At 39.8% G+C, this 22,876-nt stretch overlaps 2 protein-coding genes across 8 annotated transcripts; both read left to right on the top strand.

Moving 5' to 3' along the window:
• The first annotated feature begins 5,725 nt into the window (after positions 1–5,725).
• On the top strand, positions 5,726–14,160 carry LOC4328991 (uridine kinase-like protein 3). 3 transcript variants are annotated; one of them, XM_026023369.2, is made up of 16 exons: positions 5,726–5,990; positions 6,408–6,586; positions 6,717–6,808; positions 7,771–7,840; positions 7,934–8,049; positions 9,556–9,652; positions 10,642–10,721; positions 10,857–11,051; positions 11,201–11,284; positions 11,363–11,423; positions 12,087–12,147; positions 12,566–12,659; positions 12,731–12,803; positions 13,121–13,203; positions 13,672–13,862; positions 13,966–14,160. In XM_026023369.2, the coding sequence occupies exons 2-16, from the start codon at positions 6,424–6,426 to the stop codon at positions 13,973–13,975; spliced, it is 1,470 nt and encodes a 489-aa protein (XP_025879154.1). In that variant the 5' UTR covers positions 5,726–5,990; positions 6,408–6,423; the 3' UTR covers positions 13,976–14,160. The 3 variants fall into 3 exon arrangements, with proteins under 3 accessions (XP_025879154.1, XP_015627173.1, XP_015627174.1); XM_015771687.2 differs by having other exon boundaries at positions 5,726–6,010; XM_015771688.2 differs by having other exon boundaries at positions 5,907–6,010; positions 6,405–6,586.
• Positions 14,161–14,867: 707 nt separating this feature from the next.
• Positions 14,868–21,097, top strand: LOC4328990 (disease resistance protein RGA5-like). 5 transcript variants are annotated; one of them, XM_066307977.1, is made up of 4 exons: positions 14,868–15,767; positions 18,465–20,087; positions 20,223–20,402; positions 20,855–21,076. In XM_066307977.1, exons 1-4 carry the CDS (start codon positions 14,959–14,961, stop codon positions 20,892–20,894), a joined length of 2,652 nt encoding a protein of 883 aa, XP_066164074.1. In that variant the 5' UTR covers positions 14,868–14,958; the 3' UTR covers positions 20,895–21,076. The 5 variants fall into 5 exon arrangements, with proteins under 5 accessions (XP_066164074.1, XP_066164073.1, XP_066164072.1 ...); XM_066307976.1 differs by lacking the exon at positions 20,855–21,076 and adding an exon at positions 21,079–21,097 and having other exon boundaries at positions 18,465–20,402; XM_066307975.1 differs by having other exon boundaries at positions 18,465–20,402; positions 20,855–21,029.
• The last annotated feature ends 1,779 nt before the right edge of the window (positions 21,098–22,876 follow it).

The raw sequence follows: 22,876 nt of genomic DNA, 5'->3' as shown, positions 1-22,876 counted from the left end.
CTACCCAACGAGGCAACGAACGAACGAACGTCTCCGCTCTCGCCGTCATCGAGAATATTACCACTAGTTTACGATTCCCCCTCAACCAATGGATCGGATCGACGAAGAATCGGAGACAGTTCGGCGATGACCGACAGCTTTTATGCATGTTGGCCTCCCGTCCCATCCACGTGGGTCGCTCGCTGCCTTCGTCGGCGCGGTGCACCCGATCAAGCTGCCCTGTACCATACAGGCCGGAACTAACCGATACACTGGCTTTGTTTCATTGTGGAATTTGGGACCAGATCCATCGTATCCCCCCCCCCACCCCCAAAATACTAAGCTTATCTTATCATTTACTCATCTCATACAGTTATTTCTCTTCTTATCTATTTTTATGCACTTATTAATTTCCTATTTGTTTTAACTCCGATATAATAATTACTCAAAAATAAATTTATTTTGAGATAAATAGGTGGGGCCAAAAATAAACTTATTCTTAGAATAGAAGTAGTACCCCATCACAGGAATTATTAACTATTTACCACTCTTACAAGTGGTGATAAATAATTTGCCACTAGACCCACATGTCATAGACACATAAGAGCTTATGTGTCATAGACAACAAGTGGCAGATTCTTAATTGTCACATATTAAAGGTAGCAAAAAGTTAAATGTCCCACGATCAAAGTAAGAGCAATATTAATAGTGTAGTTAGCAGCGGGCTACAATTATTTATGTTATTTTACACCTGATTCTAAAGCTAACTAGTCATTTCATTTTTAAAATATAGCAATCTAAAACTAGATGACACATATCGTAGTGCAAAAATGTGGACATAGCCTTATTCCATATTAGGTTGATACTTTGTGATGGAGGGATTCGTAGTACTAAGACGTGTTTTATCCCATACTAGCTTATCCCATACTAGATTACTATATCTTAGGGCCTAGAACCGAGAGAGGGTAGTACAATAAGGGTTTGTTTGGTTGGGTGAATGAGACTGGATGGAAGATGGTCGCCCAATTTGCGTGGAGGGAGTAAAGAGAACGAATTAAAGCCCCTAAGAAAAACAGAAAACAAATGCCAAGGACGGCCTATACAACATTTGTAGTCATCTCCAGTAGGCGCGCTTTGTGCCTGCCATTGTCCATGTTTTCTCTTTGAACTTTGCAAAGAGCCGATGGCTAAGGTTTCCAGCAATTTTGACAAATTGATCCTTTCAAAAAATGACCACATCTCAGCGCTGAGATCCAAGGTCTTAAAATCAGTAAGTAAGGCTCTGTTTAGATCCCACACAAAAATTTTACACCATGTCACATCAAACATTTAACACATGTATGAATTATTAAATATAGTCTAAAAAACTAATTACACAGATTGCGACTAATTTGTGAGACGAATCTTTTGAACCTAATCGCTCCATGATTTGATAATGTGGTGCTACAATAAATATTTGCTAATGATGAATTAATGAGGCTTAATAAATTCGTCTCGCGGTTTACTGATAAATTCTATAATTTGGTTTTTTATAATGCTCAAACACCCTAAATAATAACCGATATGACACGCTAAATCTTTACAACCCATACCAAAGGAGAGGCCAGGGTAAACCCTCTCCATCCTTCTCTCCCGTCACTTTTATTCAGAAAATACATCCACAGGCCACGGAATCCACTTCTTCGGTCCCCAGAAGTAAATATAAAACCTAAACAAAGGCTGCGCGTTTTGCGTGGGATTCAGGAATAAAAAATCTCTTCACCTCCGGTCCTCACCATCATGGCGCCCCCCGGCCAATGGCATGCTTTTCAAGCTTTTTCATGCTTGGAGTATTCTTCTCCTCTCCTTTTCACTGCGCATCATCCAGAAAGGGAGTATTTCTACAAGGGTGGAAAGGTCGGTAAAAGAAGATCCTTTGGTTTGGAGCAGCGTGAATTTTTAATGATCTTTTAAAATTTGGCCATGGTCATCTTGGTTAGATAAATAAATACTCCTGTTATCTGCACACGTGTAACGCACAAACAGCGTTTAGATATTTATGGGAGAATTTGAGTTTGACTTGCAATTGATGAGGTGATAAGAATGGTGAGGCTTCTTATCAAAAAGAGAGCACGTGCTTTCGAGATAATCAGTGCAATAATATACTCTATGGTACGTACAGCTTCTGCCCAGAACGTGCTGTATACACGCAACGAATGAAATACTCCTTTCATTTCAAAATATATCATCGCTCTACATTCGTCCTAAAATATAAATTATTTTACATATATAATTAAATAGATAAAAATTCTTTGTATTTTAAAACAAGTAATATGCCCCAGTAGAATAGTACTCCACAATATATACACAGAGATTAAGAAACTAGTTGAAGTTAAATGGTGAATGGTTGTAGTTGCTTGAGATAAGAAAGTATGGGAGAAAAAATAAAAAGGAGCGGTTGTAATTGATTGAAATAAAAAAATGTATTTATATTTAAAAGCAAATTTAAGGGTTAAAGGTAGCTATGGATAGGAGTATGTTACACGAGTCTCGACTCTCGAGCACCTTCGTATTGGTTATGTCCTTGGAGCAATTGATCGATCAACATATATGTACAGCCGCATCACGGCGATTAGGAAGCTAATTATAAATTGGGGATTTACGTTGGTACTGTGCGATCGAGCTGCCGCGTACGTCCTCGTGGACGCCACGCATGAGCTGACTCAGCGTGCAGATCTCGTGGGCCCCTCTCCATTTCCTGGTTACTTGGGTTGGGGTTGATCACCAACAAACAAAATAAAAAACTAGTAATATCTTCGTCCCAAAATAAACCATTCAGCATAAAACATGACATATTCTATTAACTATAAATATAAATATATAACATGTTAGATTTATAGCACTAAAATATAATATCGGTTGGTATATCTAGATTTATAGAATTAGAACGTGCTATCGAATTAGAACGTTGAAATGGAGATTTATGGTACTAAAATATGTTAGATTAATTTATGGTGAACAGGGGGAGCACATCACCAAACATGAGATGAGATGATCTGTTGTTCCTGTGTGTGAGTGTGTCCTTCCTCTCGTGCTCCTAGGGGTGAAAATGGGGCGGGTATTTCCCGCCTGCCCGCCCGACCGTATTATTTCGAGATAATTTTGGGTCAAAAATTCGGGTACCCGGAAGTTTTTACGGGTAGCGGGTTTGAATACGGGTATTTTTTTATCGGATATGAGATCAGGTTTGGGAGGACGGTATCCGACGGATATGGGTTATCCGGCAAAAATATGGGTTTTACTCGGTTAAATATCTGGATAATACCCGGATAACATGTCTAGCCCAATAAAGCACTAGTGGCCAAAAGACCCACTAGTACAATGACCACCATCAACCAGTAAACCATGCCTAACAACCCAATAACCAAAAATACTAATTACTGTTCACTAATCTCGTTGAGCAATGACGTCGAGACTATGAGCGCCACCAGTGCGCCACCTGCTGCGTCCGCTGAGCCGCGGCCACCGCTGCTACATGCCTTTGCTGCCAGAGCCGATCCTCATCTCTTCAGGAACAGGAAGTCAGCAGCTCATCACATGTCAGGCCGAGTTTAGTTCCAAATTTTTTCTTCAAACTTTCAATTTTTCCATCACATCGTTCTAATTTCAACCAAACTTCCAATTTTTCCAGTTAAAAATCAATTGTTCATTGTCGTATTGCCCGTACATCTTAAGCCCTAATAATATAGTCGTATTATGGTTATATGGGGTTGGTTGAATATATAGCTATTGTCTATATAGTATAGATGATCGTTGCTTTGACTTGATATCCAAAAAGATATTCATAACCGATAGTGGTCGTATCCGTCTTGGTATGTATTCGTCTCATATTTGTGCCCGATATTATCCGTGCTTGTATCCGTATTCGATACTATCCGTATCCAACCCGATTCCGATTATAAAATGTGGGTTCGGATATGGGAAGAGTGAGATCCGACCGAACCCGACCCGATTTCACCCCTACGTGCTCCACCACGCAATATAGCGTCCGGTGGTTTGCTTTGATGTGATGAGATCACTTGCCTATCTTGTTAGGTTGTACTACTACTAGTACTGCTCGGTTCATCGGTGGAATTTGATGTCTATATCTCTATTTCGGTAGATTTTTTTTGGCAAGATTTTCCTTCACACGTGACTCATTTAGTCCCTTGTTCATATCTTTTTTTTTAATAATGTTTGGCTCATTATTGTTGGAAAATAATTGATTTGTGATTTTGAAGCAGTTAGGTGACACTAAAATTGTTACAACCTAAATAAACCCATACATAATAAAAAAAACGCGGGATATGTGATGAAAAAGCTTTCGTATCCATTTTTATTAAAAGGGGTGGTGAGACTTGGGCCGGCTAGCCCACCGCCTTGTGATGCTAACCGAAATACGGTCAGGCGTTTCTCAAACTCATATATAATGAATATCATTGTCGGTCCACGTGACGAGAGCAATACTTTTTATGGCCCTATATGGTGTGTGCGACGATATGGATTTACCCGCCAGCGCATATATTGTTGAACTTTTAGATGCTTTCGAATTAAAACCATGAATATATTTAAGTTGGATTGGTTGTAACTTTTATAATTTGAAACCAATTGATATATAATAATTAAAGAGAAAATTTAAGAAATACTATGGATAAGCGCCCCAATCCAAGAAATATCGACAAACCCAACTTCCTAGAAATGCCATCGTACAAGTGTTTTTTTCAAGAAATATTATTGCCGTTAGGATTCCGTTAGTAGCCCTCCGTTAAGTGCTATACCAAACCATTTTACCCCTACGAATTGTTGAAAGATGATTAAAACTCTCTTTTGGTCAACGTACAATAATTTAGCGTAAAGAGCAAACTACAAATTAGTGTATGCTAATGAAAAAAGTATGAGTTTTAGCCATGTTTTAACAATTCATATGGGTAAAGTGACCCTTTTATAGCATTTAACGTAGAGATGTTAACAAAAATCTAACGGTAATGGTATTTTTAGGACAAAAACGCTTGTAAGATGATATTTCTAAGAAGTTGGGTTTGTTGATGTTATTTCTTGGATTGAGGCGTTTGTCAATAATAGTTTTTAGATTTTCTCGTAATTAAAAAACATCCTACGTGTATAGTACATAAGGTGCGAAAAGCATAAGAAAGTACTGGCTGCGACGCTGCGTTGATGTTTTTTGGACCCAAAATCGACCGGCTGCCTGAAATATGGTACTACAACCTAACTTCAGAGTTCGCTATGATTACGATAGCTCATGAATCAGATTCAGAACCATTTCACCCCTACAAATTAAAACGACACGGGACTAGTTTAACTTGCAATTAATTACAATCTTTCCAAAATAAGTACTCCCTCCTTTCCTAAATATTTGACGCTGTTGATTTTTTTAAACATGTTTGACCGTTCGTCTTATTAAAACCTGTTATGAAATGTGTAAAACTATATATATACATAAAAGTATATTTAACAATAAATCAAATAATAGAAAAATAATTAATAATTACTTAAATTTTTTGAATAAGACGAACGGTAAAAAGTCAACAGCATCAAATATTTTGGGGTGGAGGGAGTATAATAATTAAGTAAACATTATTAGAAAATAGCACAACCTAAAAACATTCTTTAATCACAATTCTCCTTTTTACTTAAAAAAAAGAGCAAACATTCTTTTTATAAAATAAAAATAAAATAAAATAAAAGCATTCCACCGGGCAAAAAAGGCAGCAAAAAGGACGGAATTTCTTCCGCCTAGGTCTCCCGGCGCCGACCTCGGCTTCTTCCTCCACCTCTCCCCCCCACTCTCTCTCTCTCCTCTCTCTTCTCTCTCTCCTCCACCGACTCGCCAACCCCTCTCTCTCTCCCTCCTCTCCCATTTCGTCCCCCTCCCGCTCCCCTCCCCGTCCGTCCCCCGTATCTGCCGCCACCGGGGCTGGGCACGGTTCTGGTTGATCTCCCCCGGCCAACTTCTTGCGGCGGCGGCGATCTCCGTGCGTGGCTTCGCGCCCCGGTTGGTTGGACGATGCGTTCTTGAGTTTGCTGTACTTGTCAGATATGATTTAATTGCATTTGGTGGTGGTGGTGGTGATGTTGCTAATCAGTTTTTATTTTTTTTTCGGTGTCCGCTGAAATCTTAAAGAATTTAGAGAATTTTACCTGCAGTTGGCAGAACATGATTTCTTTTCAAGCAAATTCATCATGTTAGGGGATTAAGATGGCGTTGTTGCCAAAATAGAGTCGCAGCATCTTTGGGAGTAAGAGGCGTGTAGAGTGAGGCCAGCGTCCTGATTTGGTTGTTTCACATTCTTTCTTGGGTTGCAAACGTTGTCTGCTTTATGTTTTCTATTTTGTAGCTGCTGTGATTTTACAAGGGTGCTATGTTTGATATGTCCTGGTGATTTTAGCAGGTTCTTGGAACAATATATGGGTTCAAGACCAGTTGATGAGGTTCTTGATGCTGCCGCGGCTGGGGTCCACTACTCCACGCTCCGTTTGGATGAGCTTAACATCAATGGCTCCATGACAGGGGAGGAACAACCAACGACCTCAGGGGTGGAGAATGGGCACCAGGAGCCATTTGTCATTGGTTAGTAGTACTTGCTCAGTGCTGTTTTTGTCTGTTTATTTTGCAAGTAATCAGTAAATATCGACTGTTGTACATAATGTAGCCCTTTTGCCTCCCGATGTTTCATTCCCTGATTTGGTTTGGATTACAGGTGTTGCCGGGGGTGCATCTTCAGGCAAAAGTACTGTATGCAAAATGATAATCGATCAGCTACGTGATCAGCGTGTAGTTGTTGTTACTCAGGTTTGTCCCTTTTGCCTTGTGGTATTTGTGTCATCCGAATTTCTTTTGAATACCATATGCCACTAATAGTATATTTCTTAGTTCAATATATGTGGTATTAAGGTGAAATACATCCATGGAACTGTCATTTTTTTAGTTACTTTGTTCCATATTTCACGCATCACAAATAAAATAACCTTGTATTTTCGTCGTTAATAGAACCTAGATATTGGTATGTTTGGATCCATTACATGGATCTAGGATACTATAGTTATATAGTACACATCATTTTATCCTCTAAATGGGATTATGTTTTCCCTGATTTCATGGTTTAGCATCATGCACACGAGATGATATTTCAAGTGTACAACCTTTACCTTTGCTAATACAGTTAAGGCACAGTGCCTAGTATCTGTTTTCTGAAATTGTTGCTCTGCCTTAGATATATTGTGTAACATCATACTTGATATATACTGTTTCTTTTTTGGTATTTTTAGTTTTTCAATCGCGAAACTCTTAATGTTATAAAAGTGATTTTTCTTGTCACTCTTTCAATGAACCATGATCATAATACTTATATTGCTAACTGCTTCACATAATTCATTTCTGCTGTAAGTGGTAGGCTTGCAGGCATGACTGTCTGATTGTGATCGAATAGTACCCCCTGCTTTCCATAGCAAGTTTCTAGTTGCTCCTACTTTATTTTTCTGTATTGGCACTGTTAACCTTATTATCTTGTTACTTTTGTGATCGTGCATCTGAAAATTTGCTCTATTTAAAGCCAGCATTATGTGTTTATTGTATACTATTTCCATTAATTACTTATACTGTGTCAAATATGACAAGATAACTTTTCTACGAACATGCTTGTTACAGATTGTACAAATTAGTATATCGTGCTGTATTGCTAGACACCAGAATGTGCCCCCTTTATGCTAAATATCATATTGCCGCCATATTTTGTTTACAATCTTTCTTTGCAGGAGTCTTTTTATTATGGGTTGTCTGATGAGGAATTGGTCCATGTTCATGATTATAACTTTGATCATCCAGGTATGATGCATATTCCTAAGAAGTTTGCCTAAGTATGCTGGTGACTAGAGCTGTGCACTGATTTTGGTGCTACTGCTGCTGTCCTTATTTCAGATGCATTTGATACGGAGTTACTACTCTCTTGTATGGAGAACTTGAAACATGGCAAGGCTGTGGACATTCCTAATTACAACTTCAAAACATATAAGAGTGTTGCAAGTGCAAGAAAGGTACTACTATTTTACAGTGCTATCATAATTTACTCACCTGGTAAACTGAAGGTTTCCTCGTCCTGAGTTTCTAATAAAGCCTTAAGATTCTAATCTATGCCTGCTGTATGAACTGAGTGATCTATAAGTTAGTAGGAACTCTCCTTAAAATAGCAGCTATATTTGTAGAAAGGGTTATTTAGATACATGCTACATAATTACTAATTTTTGGGATATGCCAGTACAAAGTTGTTGCTTTATTATATGACACTAGCGAGTAGGTAAAATTAGAGATATCTCATCTACTTCACCATCTCCCGTAGCTGCTGTGATTGTTGGAGTAGCACAGTCTCATCCTGGTGAGGCTTCACAGCTTGAATTCCCTCTTGGAATCTAAGCCACCACTACAGTGGTAGTATGACTGAACTCTCGACAACTATAAAAAAAGTATTCTATAAAAAAATGAGCATAAGAACAAGGATTGTCATAGCAGTAATCCTGAGCTAACCTTCATTGTTCATGAGTATCATACTATCATTTTGTCTTCGTTCAGATCTTGTGAGTTGTCCAAGAGAAATGTAGCTGAAAATTGTGTGCTGGTCTGCTGGATAGCTAGGGAGTCAGAACACAGAAGTTTCATTTCCCTTTTGTAGGTGCTTAAGCTTTGGTTAGGAACTCATATATGCCTATTAATACAATCTGCCACCAGAAGTTTTCCATTAAAAAGTGATGGTTTTGAAATGCCGAAAGATCCAATAATTTGATATTTACTCCGTCCCAAAATATAAGGGAAATGTGAAGACATGGGAGTGATTATAAGGGATTTTGCCCATCCAATAATTACATCGGCAAAATCCCTTATATTTTGGGATGGAGATAGTATATTCCAGTAAAATTCGTAGCTTATCTGCATGGTTTTTGTCGGGCTCTGTGAAGCATGTAACTATGTCACATAACATTACTGCATATATCTAACAACAAATACTCAAAAGAACTTATCCAAGGCGACAAGCCAATTGTACAGGCCATGGCTGGGTACACCATTATTGGTGAAAGTTCTAGTCACTGAAGTAGTACATCCCTTCAGCAAAGCAACCTTTCCTGTCGATGAGGCAGAAGTTGGGGATGGTAGATATGGCTGATGAGGGAGAAGTTGGGGACGGTAGATATGGAACGGACGAAGGGAGAGGACAAGGACATTGTGTCCAGTTTGTTTCATAATGGCATATGTCAGAATTTTCCTACTTAGCAGTGGCATATCGAAGTCCACCTTGTAGTGGTATATCTGAAATGTAGTAACTCTATGGTTGCACATATTTAAATAAACCTCGTTAAAATATATTGTAGTTAGTTTTAATTGGCGCAGTTTCTAGTAAACACTAAGCACCTTATTGTTTCACAATTTCAAATAGTATTATTTTATCCATGAAAATTGGATCACTGATTACAGTTTATTCTTCTCTTTGTTTATCCATATCTGTTTTACTTTATGTTTCAGAGAAACCCTAATATTTTGACTTCTGTCAGGTCAATCCTTCAGATGTAATTATTTTGGAAGGAATTCTGGTTTTCCATGATTCACGTGTCCGGGATTTGATGAACATGAAGATCTTTGTTGACACAGGTATCAATATTTGCATGCCAAACTGTCTTATTATCTCTAGCTCTTGCCCATGACCAGTAATCATCAGTTGTACGTGTGGTCAGTATGATTATTTCCATATTTTATCCACATTTGTGTTTATACATGTGCATAATGTAATTTTGTTGTCTCCTATTTGATTTGAATTGGAAGTACTCCATCCGTCCTATTTTAAGTGCAACCATGAGTTTCCGTGCCTAACTTTGATCATTCGTCTTATTTAATTTTTTTTTGTAATTAGTATTATTATTATTATTATTAGATGATAAAACATGAATAGTACTTTATGCGTGACTAATGTTTTTGATTTTTTTTAAAAAAATTCAAATAAGACGGACGATCAAAATTGAGCACAGAAAATCATGGCTGCATTTAAAATGGGACGGAGGGACCACTCTTACTGTCGTACACTTATTTCCTGGACAGTGAGTTACACTTGGTACTAGTAAAATCCAAGAAATTAGCAAGCATATCACACACAATCTAGACACTATAACACTAAATAGCAACAGGAATACCCAAGAGTGACCTTATGCACCATATAGGCATCTAATACCTGATTGTGGGGGCTACCCAGCACCTAGGGCTGACTTTTAGAACACTGATTTCATTGTTCATTTACTAGTTCTTTTGTATCAACTCACAATTTTTTAGTTATTTCCATATTTTGAAATACTGTTCATTTGTTTTTTAAATACGAAAAGAGTTATTTTTGAAGTCACAAATGTCGCCAAATGTATATTGCATAAACTGCTGTGAAGGAAACAACCAAGGCTACCACTTCGCATGCCCCCTAGTTAAAGAACTTGAGAGACATCCTTCTAATCACTCTTGTGAATTTATCACTATCTTGAACTTACGTATGTTGATAGACAGGGCCTGTAAATTCACAAGAAAAATAGTTTGTAGCTATCCATTGAACCCTGTGAATGTGTTGTCCTTTATTGTATTTCATCCTATTGAATTTTCAGATGCTGATGTGCGATTAACAAGGAGGATTCGACGTGACACCATTGAGAAGGGTAGAGATATCAAAACTGTGCTAGATCAGGTTACATGGTCACATACCTTTTTACTCACTAGAGCTGTTTTTATTTAACATGTTTACAAATCTTAGTTGTTAGGTCAGATCTCCTTGATGATTCTTTTTTGAAATTAACCACTTAATTCTACTTATGTTTTACAGTACTCAAAGTTTGTTAAGCCTGCTTTTGAAGACTTCATCCTCCCAACCAAGAAGTATGCTGATATTATCATCCCACGAGGTGGCGATAATGATGTTGCAATTGACTTAATAGTTCAGCATATTCGTACTAAGCTTGGTCAACATGATCTCTGTAAAGTACACCCCAATTTGTATGTCATTCAGACTACTTATCAGGTACTTCATGTGACCATAAATGTGCTGCAGTTTTTTCTTATAAAACCGATTGTTTTTTGATAATCTCATAATATTGAATGTTAATGCAATTATTTCTGGATTTTTGTAGCGTATATAAATATTAGCATTTCAATTCTTCTTTCTTTCAGATACGAGGTATGCACACAATAATACGGGATGCTGCCACAACAACACATGATTTCATATTCTATGCTGATCGGTTGATTCGATTGGTCAGTATGAAAATGCAATTGACATGTTTTCTTTTGTATGAGTTCCCATGGTAGCTTGAATTTTGCTGTGGAATATAGGTTGTTGAGCATGGTCTTGGTCATCTTCCATTCAAGGAAAAGCAGGTCATAACTCCAACTGGTAGGTAGTATTGCACTGTGACCATTCGTTGTCTTCCTTGTACTGTTCTGGTGTTACAAATTATCTCTTCAAATGCAGAGAATCTTGCTCGCTGCTAGTTGTATTAAGATGCTGAATCTGGACCAGTACATGATTAAACATAATGTCCTGTATTAGTATTTTTCCATTGAATTCAAGCTATATATTTCATAGTAATTTATTCTCCTGTTTCTAATGATTATGATTAAACATAATGTGGCATGTCATTCTGCGTTAAGTTTGTATGGGTTGCAGTATCATGGTTCATATTTTTTCCTTTTGTTTTTGTTACTCATCATTTGATAATTGCGCATGGCAACAAGCATCTATTTGTTGGGTTCATGTTTTCTAAAATCTTGGAACCATTCATTGTTTGATCTTCTCGCATAAAACTTCTCACATTGAGATTTTGTAACCATTCATTGTTTGCTCTTCCAAATTTTCCCAAACAAGGGTAATTGTCCTCATTTTCATTTTCATATTAGCTGAATACAGACAAAACCAAGGTAAATCTTGAGGACTTCTATCCGAAGGGGTTATAGATTATTTACCTCCATAGTTCTGTTCTCTTGAGAATCATGGAGTTATATGCATTTGTTTTCTCCTGCAATTAATTTATATCTTTGCCCTTATTTATGCGTGCAGGATCGGTTTACACTGGGGTAGAGTTCTCCAAAAGATTGTGTGGTATCTCAGTGATTAGAAGGTAGTAACTTCTTGATATTTTGATCTTGCACTCACTTGAGACTCTAATTGAGATCACACTTGGAACTCAGTTGGAAAGTTTTTTATTTTGTACCATGCTACTATCATGTTTGTCAGCGATATCTTTATGTTTCTCCTTTTCTTTGCTTGATAACTCGTGCAAAATGATAAAATGGAGCGACACGGCTATTTACAAATGCTGTACCAGAAAATATTGGAAACTTTAATTCAGTGTCCTTAGCCTGGCCTTTGGGCTACATTCCTATAAACCCTATCCTAGTCACTACTAAGCATGCTTTCTTGAGCAACTCATAATCTTGGATTCATTCCTTGTCAAGTATCTTGTTAGTAAAGCACATCATAAATTTTTGAATAGAAAGGCATAACTATGTTAATTATTTTCTGCAACTTCTCTCCAGTGGTGAGAGTATGGAGAATGCATTGCGGGCATGCTGCAAAGGTATAAAAATTGGGAAGATTCTTATTCACAGGGAAGGAGACAATGGCAAACAGGTTTGGTTTAATCTACTTTTGGCATTATTTGTTGGAGTTAGTCAAATTACTAAGCTCTTGATTCCTTGCAGCTAATCTATCACAATTTACCGAAAGATATTGCAAACAGGCATGTGCTGTTGTTGGATCCCATACTGGGAACAGGTATGTTGATGATTCTCACATATCCTTCCTGTTGTTACATGAATTTTGTTCTTGTGCTCACTGGAGCACTTCTGCCTCCACCTATCTCATGTAAAAGAGAGCAAACAAATGTGGGGATTCTGTACTTTTGCAACAAAATTAGTTTGGCAAATTGTCCCTTTTCAAACTATTTCACGTGTCATCTGTGATGTTCTCAATGTATCTCATGCATATAATGTACATTGTTTTGTCTATTGACTTGCTGAAATTTCGCGCACCTGCTCTACTGTTGGATATTCGTTTCATCTCATATAGTCTTATCTTCTTCATCATACCAGGAAATTCAGCTGTTCAAGCTATATCTCTACTCTTGAAAAAGGGTGTACAGGAAACAAATATTATTTTTCTGAATCTTATATCAGTAAGTCTACTGAAGTGCTGACTTTGGATTCATTATTTATTTATTTGCATGGATTGCATATGTGCTCTATTGAAGCTCATAATCTGATTGTTTTGGTACAATAATAGATATAATATTTTTTGTCTCCTTTTCCTCTTACAAGGTTGTCCTTTAGTGGAAGCTAAATCTTATTTACGCATTCTGCCTACTTCAATACTTCACTTGTACTGGTTTGGTGAACACAATTGCTAGCTAATAAGCATATCTACTGCATTTTTCAACTTTCTGTATCTGTTGTTCGGCAAATTGCTGAACAGTTAATGGAGGGCACAGTGGATAACTCTCTACAAGTTACTTCTCGAAGTGCAGTCTGGAACTTATGACCATTGCTGTACATGCTTGCTATGTTGGAACTTATCACGTTCGCTGTTATTGTGTGGCGGTTGATAACCATTGAGCTTACCACAAAAACTGTTGGAATTGTTCCAGGCTCCCCAAGGAGTGCATGTGGTCAGCAAGAGATTTCCAAGAGTGAAGATCGTGACATCAGAAATCGAGTTTGGTCTGAATGATGATTTCCGCGTCATCCCTGGGATGGGTGAGTTTGGGGATAGGTACTTTGGGACAGATGATTATCAGTCATCAACACCATTCTTTTGTGATGAGAAAAATCGTGTCAGGTGAGACATTGCTTGTTTTTTATTTTTTGTTCCCTACGAGAGTGTTCTATTGTCTGATGCGGATTCAAGCTTATCGGCATAACAATTGACACAACTCATGCAGGCTTTTGTGAGCATTTAAATAGACAAAGTCCTGGCGGCGGCGGCGGCATCATCTCCATTTTTGAGAAACTTAAATTTTACATTTGGAAATTCAGATGCCCATATTGATGTATTCATTACCAGAAACTGTGTATCGGTTGAACATTACAGGCCGATCTTGCCTAATGACATAAACGGAGCAAATTCCTTTATGTTTTTTCTTATGTCTTCTCCAGCTTTTTAGTCAGGAAGATGCTGTGATCTCATTTCATTCCCTATCTCTCCCTGTGAATTGTGGGTGTGTTTAGTTCGCGAAAAGAAAATTTTTGAGTGTCACATCGGATGTTGGAAGGGGTTTTCGGACATGAATGAAAAAACTAATTTCATAACTCGTCTGGAAACCACGAGACTTATTTATGAAGCCTAATTAATCTGTCATTATATATGTGGGGTTACTGTAATACTTATGGCTAATCATGGACTAATTAGATTCAAAAGGTTCGTCTCGAGCTATCTATGCAAATAGTGCAATTAGTTTTCTTTATCTATATTTAATACTTCATGCATGTATCAAAGATTCGATGTGACGTTTTTATCAAAATTTGAAATTTTGGGAACTAAACAAGGCCTGTGATCCGGTGCTTCTCTTTCTCAAACAATTGGTTGTATGCTACCTTGAAGCACATTTTGCTTATTTAAGCAAATTCTGAGCATATACTTGAAGCTTATTCTGATACGGATGTACTCCTACCTTGGGAATGGTCGTTCTCACTTCCGTCATCAATTATTATTGATTGGCCATTAAAAAAAACAAAAAATAGTACTATGAGTGTATGACCATTTCTCCGTCCAATGCGTCGCCAGCGCGTGAGCCTTTCGGCCGGAGAATCTCTTCCACCTTTCACTCTCCTCCTGTCCTCCACCAAACCCCACTCCACACTTCCACAGTCCACACCCACACGGCGGCAGCAGCAGTGAGCGTCGTCGTTCCAGATCTGGAGCTCGCGTGCTCGAGATGGCTGGTGCGGCGGTGAGCGCTTCCTCCGGGGCGATGAACTCCGTCATAGCCAAGCTGGCTTCCTTGCTCACCGACGAGTACACCCATCTCAAGGGCGTCAAGAGCGGCATCCGCTGGCTCAGAGACGAGCTGGGAAGCATGAACGCCGTGCTGCAGAGGCTGGGAGACATGGACGACGACCAGATCGATGTGCAGACCAAGGAGTGGAGGAACAAGGTGCGTGAGCTATCCTACGACATCGAGGATTGCATCGACCGCTTCTTGCAAAACCACAGCAGTGGTGATGCCAATGCTAATCTCCTGCAAAAGGGCGTGCGCAAGATGAAGAAGCTGTGGGAGAACCATCAGATTGGAGATGAGATCAAACAACTCAAGGAACGTGTTATCGAAGAGAAAGAGAGGCATGAACGGTATAAGATCGCGGATCGGCTCATGGTTGCACCCCAACATGTGCGCTTGGATCCTCGAGTACCAGCCTTGTATGAGCAAGCCAAAAACCTTGTGGGCATTGATAAGCCTCGGGAACAGATAATTGGCTGGATAAAGAGCGAAGAGAAGCAACTGAAGGTGGTGTCCATCTTTGGAACGGGAGGGTTGGGCAAGACTACTCTAGCTATGGAGGTGTATCACAAGATTGATGAATCATTTGATTGTCGGGCTATGGTCTCTGTATCTCGGACTCCTGATATCAAGAAGCTTCTTAGAGACATACTCTTTCAGATTAACGAGCGCGAGTATGAAAAGTCAAACGACTGGGAGATGGAACAACTTATACCGAAGTTGAGGAAGAACTTAGAAGACAAGAGGTAATTATCCATACATGATTTATTGTTCAACAGCATCGATTAAAATATTATGAATTAATTTTGTAGAACATTTTGGTAGTATGGATCTTGTGACATTTTCCAAGCCATTGGAGTATATATTTGCATGATTTAACCAACTGAGAGTATATCAATTTTTTTTAGCAAGTTAATGCAACTCTTAATCCTATAAACCTATATATTCATCCTTATTTAGTACTAATAGTATTTCTTTCTGCCCATTGGTTTAGCATCATCACCCCAAATCTTTTAGAAGATTGGATCTCGACCCTAAAGTTGGAATAGAAAGTTGTTCCTGCTAGTCATCCCAAAGCCGCTTCCCAATCCTACGGAATGATTAATTGATTTCCACCATTCTTCCATTCCTATATATAAGCCAATACATATAGTTTATCTTCACTTTGTGTAATTAATAATATTTTTCTATTCCGTCGTTTAGCCATATCACCCTAATTATTTTAGAACATTGGATCTCGATCCTAAGGTTGAAAGAGAAAGTTGTTACCGTCGGTCATCCCAAGGCCATTTCCCAATTGAACGATTAATTGATTTCCACCAATCTCTTGCATTCAACATACTACTACTAGTAACTTTGTACTAGGTTACTAGGTTGTGTCTAATACTCCACTAGATTACTATAATTACAATGGATGGAGTACTTCTTTAGCTTCAAGTATAAAACATACTCCTTTATACACATTTATTCGGATTGAATTATATAAGTTACACCTTTTCATTTTGATAGTTGGAAATAATAATTATATTTATTTAACTGGTAACGTGAATGACATTAGTAGAAAAAAATACATGATTAACTTAGAACAATTGTGTTCATTAGTAGAACAATTGTGAACATGATTAACTTAGAACAATTCGCGAGCTGGTTGGAGCTTGTCAACAATGCTGGCGAGTCCCCCGCCCCCTCCCCCTATATCTGCGCCCTCTTTGACCTCGCGGCTTCAGACCTTCAGTGGCATTGTTGTTGCCTTGCTGCCCACCCATTCCGCTGCTCATCGCGGCTTCGGTGGAGCTGCCGTCGCCTTGCCGCCCACCCATTCCGCTGCTCATCGCGCCTCCTCACATGACCATCCCTCTAAAGCTGGCGAAACCCCCCCCCCCTCTTCCCTTCCCCCCACCCCGTCCTTCCCAATCTAGGATCCTATTTCATAGGTCTGCCGGATTTTGGGATCATATCAGATCAATTTTACTTGTGTGCATTGTTTTGGCCTAGGTTTCCACGAATTAGCCAAGTTGTTGTACCGGAATAAACAATTTGCAAGTTATTGTTGTACCTATTTGCACCTGCCATACAAGTTCGTGTACCATAAATGCCATTTACTCAAAAGTTTTTCCTGATTGGCTAGTGAGCTTGGACGGGGTTGGGTTGGGTTGACATCGACATAACCGAGATAATAGCTAGCGTAAGATCCATTGTCATCTTTACTGTTCAGTTAATCCCTCTCACAATAAAATTAAGGGAGATTTGAAAGAGATTTATTTCTTATCTATTGTGATGTGAAATTATTTTCCTTCAATTCTCTCATGTGGGAATTAACCCAACATGACCTAAAGTGGAATGTGGTGTTTGATTGCCAACAGAGAAAGGTCACCATGCAGGGGTGGATCCACCCATTAGGCAGGGTGGGTCGACCGACTCAACTATGACTCGTGTCGCCCCACACTCTCAAGACCTCCTTATCCCCTTATAGTAGTCATGGGTCATCAAATTTAGGTATAACAAGGTATAAACGCCTGACAAATTGAGACAGATATACGAATGAACTATTAATACGATATGTGTTGTGCTCGATTGCTCTTATCGAGTGAGCATCTCCATTCTCCGCCCCATCTATATAAGCTATGTCCGTCACTGCCACCATGCATGTTGGCTGAGATATCATTCGAGTTGAGGGCATGCAAGGCCAACGTGTTAGGCACTACCTCGTAAAATCATGACGGTGGTGTGCCTGAGACTGCAACCTGCAGGGGCTTTTAACTATTTGCCACTTTTAGATTTGGTAAATAACTATTTGCCACCCCTATCTCAATGACATGTGGGTCCACATGTGTCTATGACATATGGGTCCAGTGGCAAAAAGTTAATTGCCACATTTAAATGTGGCAAATGGTTAAATATCTCCACCAAGGGGTGGACTAGTGGCTGTGATGCGGAGCAAGATGAAGAAAATGGGGGAAACTCGAATTTTTTTTGTGTATCTTTCTCCTTTGTATTACTACTATTTTTATACACTCGCTAAAAAAGATAGCATATTGTAGAATTAGGGAAATACAATTTCCAAATATATGGAATATATACAAAAGTACTAAAAATAAATGTGTCAAAATGACATTAGCAGATTGGTCGTGAAAAATACTTTCATGCAGTTATTGCTTTTAATATTTTTATGAATATGCTATTAAAAATGATCAAACATGTGTATAAAAAGAATATGAGATTAATGTGTCCCAAATGACGAGTTAAAAAAATAGAGTAATAAAGAACGTATTTTGATATTCTTTTCTCACATTTGGCCTTCGCACTTTTCAGTCTAATAAACTTATTAACTTGTGCGTAGGGAAAATATGATATATTTTTGCATTGGAAATAATAATAATACAATACCAGAAGTTGCAATGCAGCAACCTTACTAATGCAACTCCCACAACATTTCCACGTAGGTACTTTTTCATCATTGATGATATCTGGAGCACAGATGCATGGAAACAATTGAAGTCAGCCTTGCCTGCCAATGACAACAAGAGTAGAATAATTACTACAACACGCATAAGAGATGTGGCAAAGTCATGTTGTTGCGACTTTGTGGGGCATATGTACGAAGCCATGCCTCAAAGTGAAGAGAACTCCTGCAAATTATTTTTTAGAAGAGTCTTTTCTAGCGAAGATTGCCCCAAACATTTGACGGAAGCAGCTAGTGTAATTTTGAAGAAATGTGGTGGCTTGCCATTAGCCATTATCAGTATAGCTGGGTTATTGTCCAATAAGAATCCGACAGTGGAAGTGTGGACCAAAATAAAGAACTCTATCTCTTCTATGGTTGAGAAAGATTCTCCTGTTGACAAAATGAAGAGGATATTGTTTCTCAGTTATTTTGATCTTCCTCAATATCTGAAGACGTGCTTGTTATATTTAAGTGTCTTTCCAGAGGATTCTAATATTGATCCTAGACGTTTGATACGGCTTTGGGTAGCTGAAGGATTAATTCTTGGACAGAGCAGAGCATGTACGGAGCAGTCGGGAGAAAGCTACTTGCATGAGCTTATAAACAGAAGCATGATACAACCGTCAAAGATTGGGGCAGATGGTAGAGTGAAAATCTGCAGAATACACGATGTCATACTCGACTTTATTGTGTCACAAGCTGAGGAGGAGAATTTTGTTACCATACTGAATAATAGTGACCCCAGTGACTATACTTCAAATAAGTTTCGCAGGTTATCCCTGCAAAGTGGCTTTTCTGAAGGCTCGAAGATGCCTAAAGCATCAAAGGACCTATCCCATCTCCGATCATTGCATATGTTTAAGCATGAAAGTTTGCCAGTAGTCCCTTCAGAATTTGCAAAATGTCAAGTCCTGCGTGTGCTGGCTATAAAACTTCGTCTGGGGGACAACTATATTAAACATGTTGGACATTTTTGTGAACTTAAGTACTTGAGAATCAAAGGAGGTATCCACAAGCTCCCAGAAGAGATTGGTAAGCTGCAGCATCTACAAACACTTGATCTGGCATATACTCGTATTGAAAAACTACCTGCAAGCATTGTCCAGCTACAGAAACTGGTGCACCTTCTCATCCCTTTTGGAGTGCCGCTGCCTGACGAAATAGGAAATCTGCAAGCTCTGGAGGTGTTGTCGGGTATTGATCTAGATAGAGCATCAGTAAAATCTATCTATGGGCTAGGTGAGCTGAGCAAACTGAGAGATGTTCGAATCTGGTGGTCAGATTCCAACGAAGATAACAGCAAGGAGGGCCACAGGACAGCATGCATCTCCTCTCTCTCCAAGCTTGTCAAGTGCAGCCTCCAATCATTGCGTCTTGCGCGGGGATTAAGCAACCCTGATGTCATAGCTTCATTGATGATTTCTTGTGGTTTCATTCCCCCTCTACGGAGACTTGTCTTTTACGATGAGTTCCCTACCATACCAAGCCAATTTGCATCGCTCGTCAACCTCACCCGCCTACGTGTAGAAGTTGGTGGAGTGGGAGGCCTTGAGATCCTTGCAAGTTTACCCATTCTGCAATCTCTTACCTTGGACACAAATTCTGACGTCTCCAACTTGAGGTGGGTCATCAGCGGCCAAGGCTTCCAGAATTTACGCAAGTTCAATTTTGAAATTCGGGATTCGGTAGTGGGGTTGATGTTTGAACCAGGAGCCATGCCAAAGCTCCAAAGGCTGAAACTCTGGTTGTATGCAAGGTGGCAGCTCGATGTCCATGGTGGTCCGGTTGTTGGGCTGCACCATCTTTCAGCCCTCAAGTCTATCGCTCTTGTATTCAACTGTAATGGTGCCGTTGCTGCCGAGGTGGAGTCTTCGGAGGATGACGCCAGGGCTGCAGCGGTTTCCCACCCCAACTGTCCCACTCTCGACATTCAAAGGTACAATGAACGCCGTATGAAAACAAGCCAGACGAATAGCAAACGTAGACTAATAACAAAACAAATTATAGATTCCGCTTGTAAACTGTGAGACAGATTTATTAAGCCTAATTAATCCATCATTAGCAAATGTTTACTGTAGCATCACATTGTTAAATCATGACGTAATTAGGCTCAAAAGATTCGTCTCGCAATTTACATGCAAACTGTGCAATTGGTTTTTTTTCCCACATTTAATGCCCCATGCATATGTCCAAATATTTTGATGTGACGTTTTTGGCCAATTTTTTTTGAGATCTAAACAAGGCCTTAGTGTAAAATATGGTGTCATAAATATAACTATTCACCTAGATGAAAACAAAATAATACGCTGATTATTTAACAAAAAGCCAATTATAGTGTCTCACCGTGTTTTTTTTCTTCTTATATTTGTTTTTTTTCTTTTTTGCGAGATTGACTGTACAATATGCATATACCAATCCGTGTAATTGATGAAACGCAAGAACAATGGACAAATAAAAGAAAATGGTTTTAGGGACTGGGTCCATTTGAGGTGACCGGCCAACCGAGCTGGAATGGGAAGCCGAGTAGCCCACTTCCTTCCTAACAAACTATGGCCATGGCCCATGTTAGGGCACTCATCATCATCAGAAAATAAAAGCAAATTTTACTGCAGGTAACTGTGACTTATGGTTTTACCCGTAGGACACGCGCGAAGTGGCTTTTGAGAGAAGACACTTTTAAAAGTTGGATATTTGCTGCTGAACACCGCACCCATTAAAATAATAATTTCTAGGTGAGGAGACAGAAATCACGACCCATTAAAATAATAATTTCTAGGTGAGGAGACAGAAATCACGACCCATTAAAATAATAATTTCTAGGTGAGGAGACAGAAATCACGAGAAATGTCAAAAATGTCATTCAACCCACATGTCAGCTCTCCTTTGCCTCTTCTCTATCTATCCCCTCCTAGCACTGCATCGTGTCAGAGCAAGCTGTGGCCTCCGGAAGCTCCTCCTCCACACCCCACTCCCCCGGCGATACGGATGACAACGATAGGGAACGGTGGCGGCGGCACCACTCCAAATCCGACCGGCGTAGCTCCGGCGACGCTGCCCTTGACCCACATGAAGGTCGCTGCCCTCGCCCTCACGGCGAGCTCCCTGGCACGTACCCTCCTTGCCGTGTCGCCATCCATCAACTAGGCCACAACCATCTCCACGCCGGCACTGGTGACCTGCGCCATGCCACCGCCACTGCTTTGCGTCGGCCAGAGCAATGCCGCATCCCCCCGCAAAAAGCAAACCAACGCCTCATTGAGTCCCTTCCCTTTTCCTCGCGCCATCATGCTCCCAAGACCTCCCTAACTCCATTCCCTCAACAAATTTCAGGGGAAGTCGAGCGGAGAGCCACAGCCGCCCACCTCGGGTCCTCGCCGCCGCACAGCTCCAAGCTGTCTCCCAATAGTCACTAGGCCCTCCCCTCTCCTTTAATCGAGCCACCATCCACCATAGCCACGTCGTCGTCGCCGTCCCGGACCCACTGTCACCGCCAGCCATGGCACTTGCCACCTCTAGCCACCCTCAGCCACGCCGCTGCCTCTAGAAGGTGCAGGAGGGTCCACTCTACCCATCTCGGCCTTCGGCCGAGCCACCCTCTCCGCCACCCATCACCGACGGGCTCATGCTAAGCCGTCGCGCACGCTCATCTTCCCACCGAGATGTGGCAGCGATGTAATGTGGCGCTGGAAGGAGGGGATAGAGAGAAGAGATAAGAGAGGTAACATGTGAGCCCAAGGGCATTTTTAATATTTCACGCGATTCTCTCTCCTACTCACCAGGAAATTATTATTTTAATGGGTGCGGTGTCCACCAGCAAATATCCAACTTTTGAAAAGTGTTTCATCCAAAAGTCACTTTGCGTGGTGTTCTACAGCTAAAACTGCGAAGTCACGATGCCCTGTAGAAAGATTTGCCAAAATAAAAAATATGTGATAGGAGGAGCAAACATTTGCACCATTCCAGCCTGATAAGATTAATCAAACACAACGCCCAAAGAAAGCAGCAGTAACTCTGAATCAAATTGATGTCGCTGAATTGGAGCTAGTCATTCTGAATACAGGTAACCATAATTACTGACTTATTTCAGCGGCTTGAACTCATGGTTCTGGCAATCTGACTTGCATGCTACTGTTTTTTTTTTCTTTGTGTTGCAGCATGAGGTATTGAAGACATGATAAACCTGTACAAAATTAACAATCTCACAGGTTTCTTTGTACATTATCCAAATCTTCTCTACACTGGGCAACAGCTACCAATCCTTGCATCCCATGCCTAAGGTATAGAATCTGGATAGCAAAGATTTGTGTTCAGGATTAAGATGTCTGAGAGCACAAAGGTTGCAACTCCAGAACGGCTCCAACTAAGACCTTCTGAAATATGCAAATATACAACTTTATGTGATTAGTTTTA

Source organism: Oryza sativa, chromosome 2 (genome assembly GCF_034140825.1).
Source record: "Oryza sativa Japonica Group chromosome 2, ASM3414082v1".
NCBI classification, from domain to species: domain Eukaryota; kingdom Viridiplantae; phylum Streptophyta; class Magnoliopsida; order Poales; family Poaceae; genus Oryza; species Oryza sativa.
The sequence above is the reverse complement of the archived record's forward strand: the minus strand, read 5'-3'. Positions and strand labels throughout refer to the sequence as shown.

Bases quoted from the DNA above. Each gene is read 5' to 3' on its own strand.
- LOC4328991 (XM_026023369.2), top strand. From the start codon at position 6,424: ATGGGTTCAAGACCAGTTGATGAGGTTCTTGATGCTGCCGCGGCTGGG. The intron at 9,653-10,641 runs GTATCAATATTT...TTGAATTTTCAG, and splicing joins GAAGATCTTTGTTGACACAG to ATGCTGATGTGCGATTAACA. The intron at 12,660-12,730 runs GTTTGGTTTAAT...GATTCCTTGCAG, and splicing joins AAGGAGACAATGGCAAACAG to CTAATCTATCACAATTTACC.
- LOC4328990 (XM_015769709.3), top strand. From the start codon at position 14,959: ATGGCTGGTGCGGCGGTGAGCGCTTCCTCCGGGGCGATGAACTCCGTC. The intron at 15,768-18,464 runs GTAATTATCCAT...ATTTCCACGTAG, and splicing joins AAGAACTTAGAAGACAAGAG to GTACTTTTTCATCATTGATG.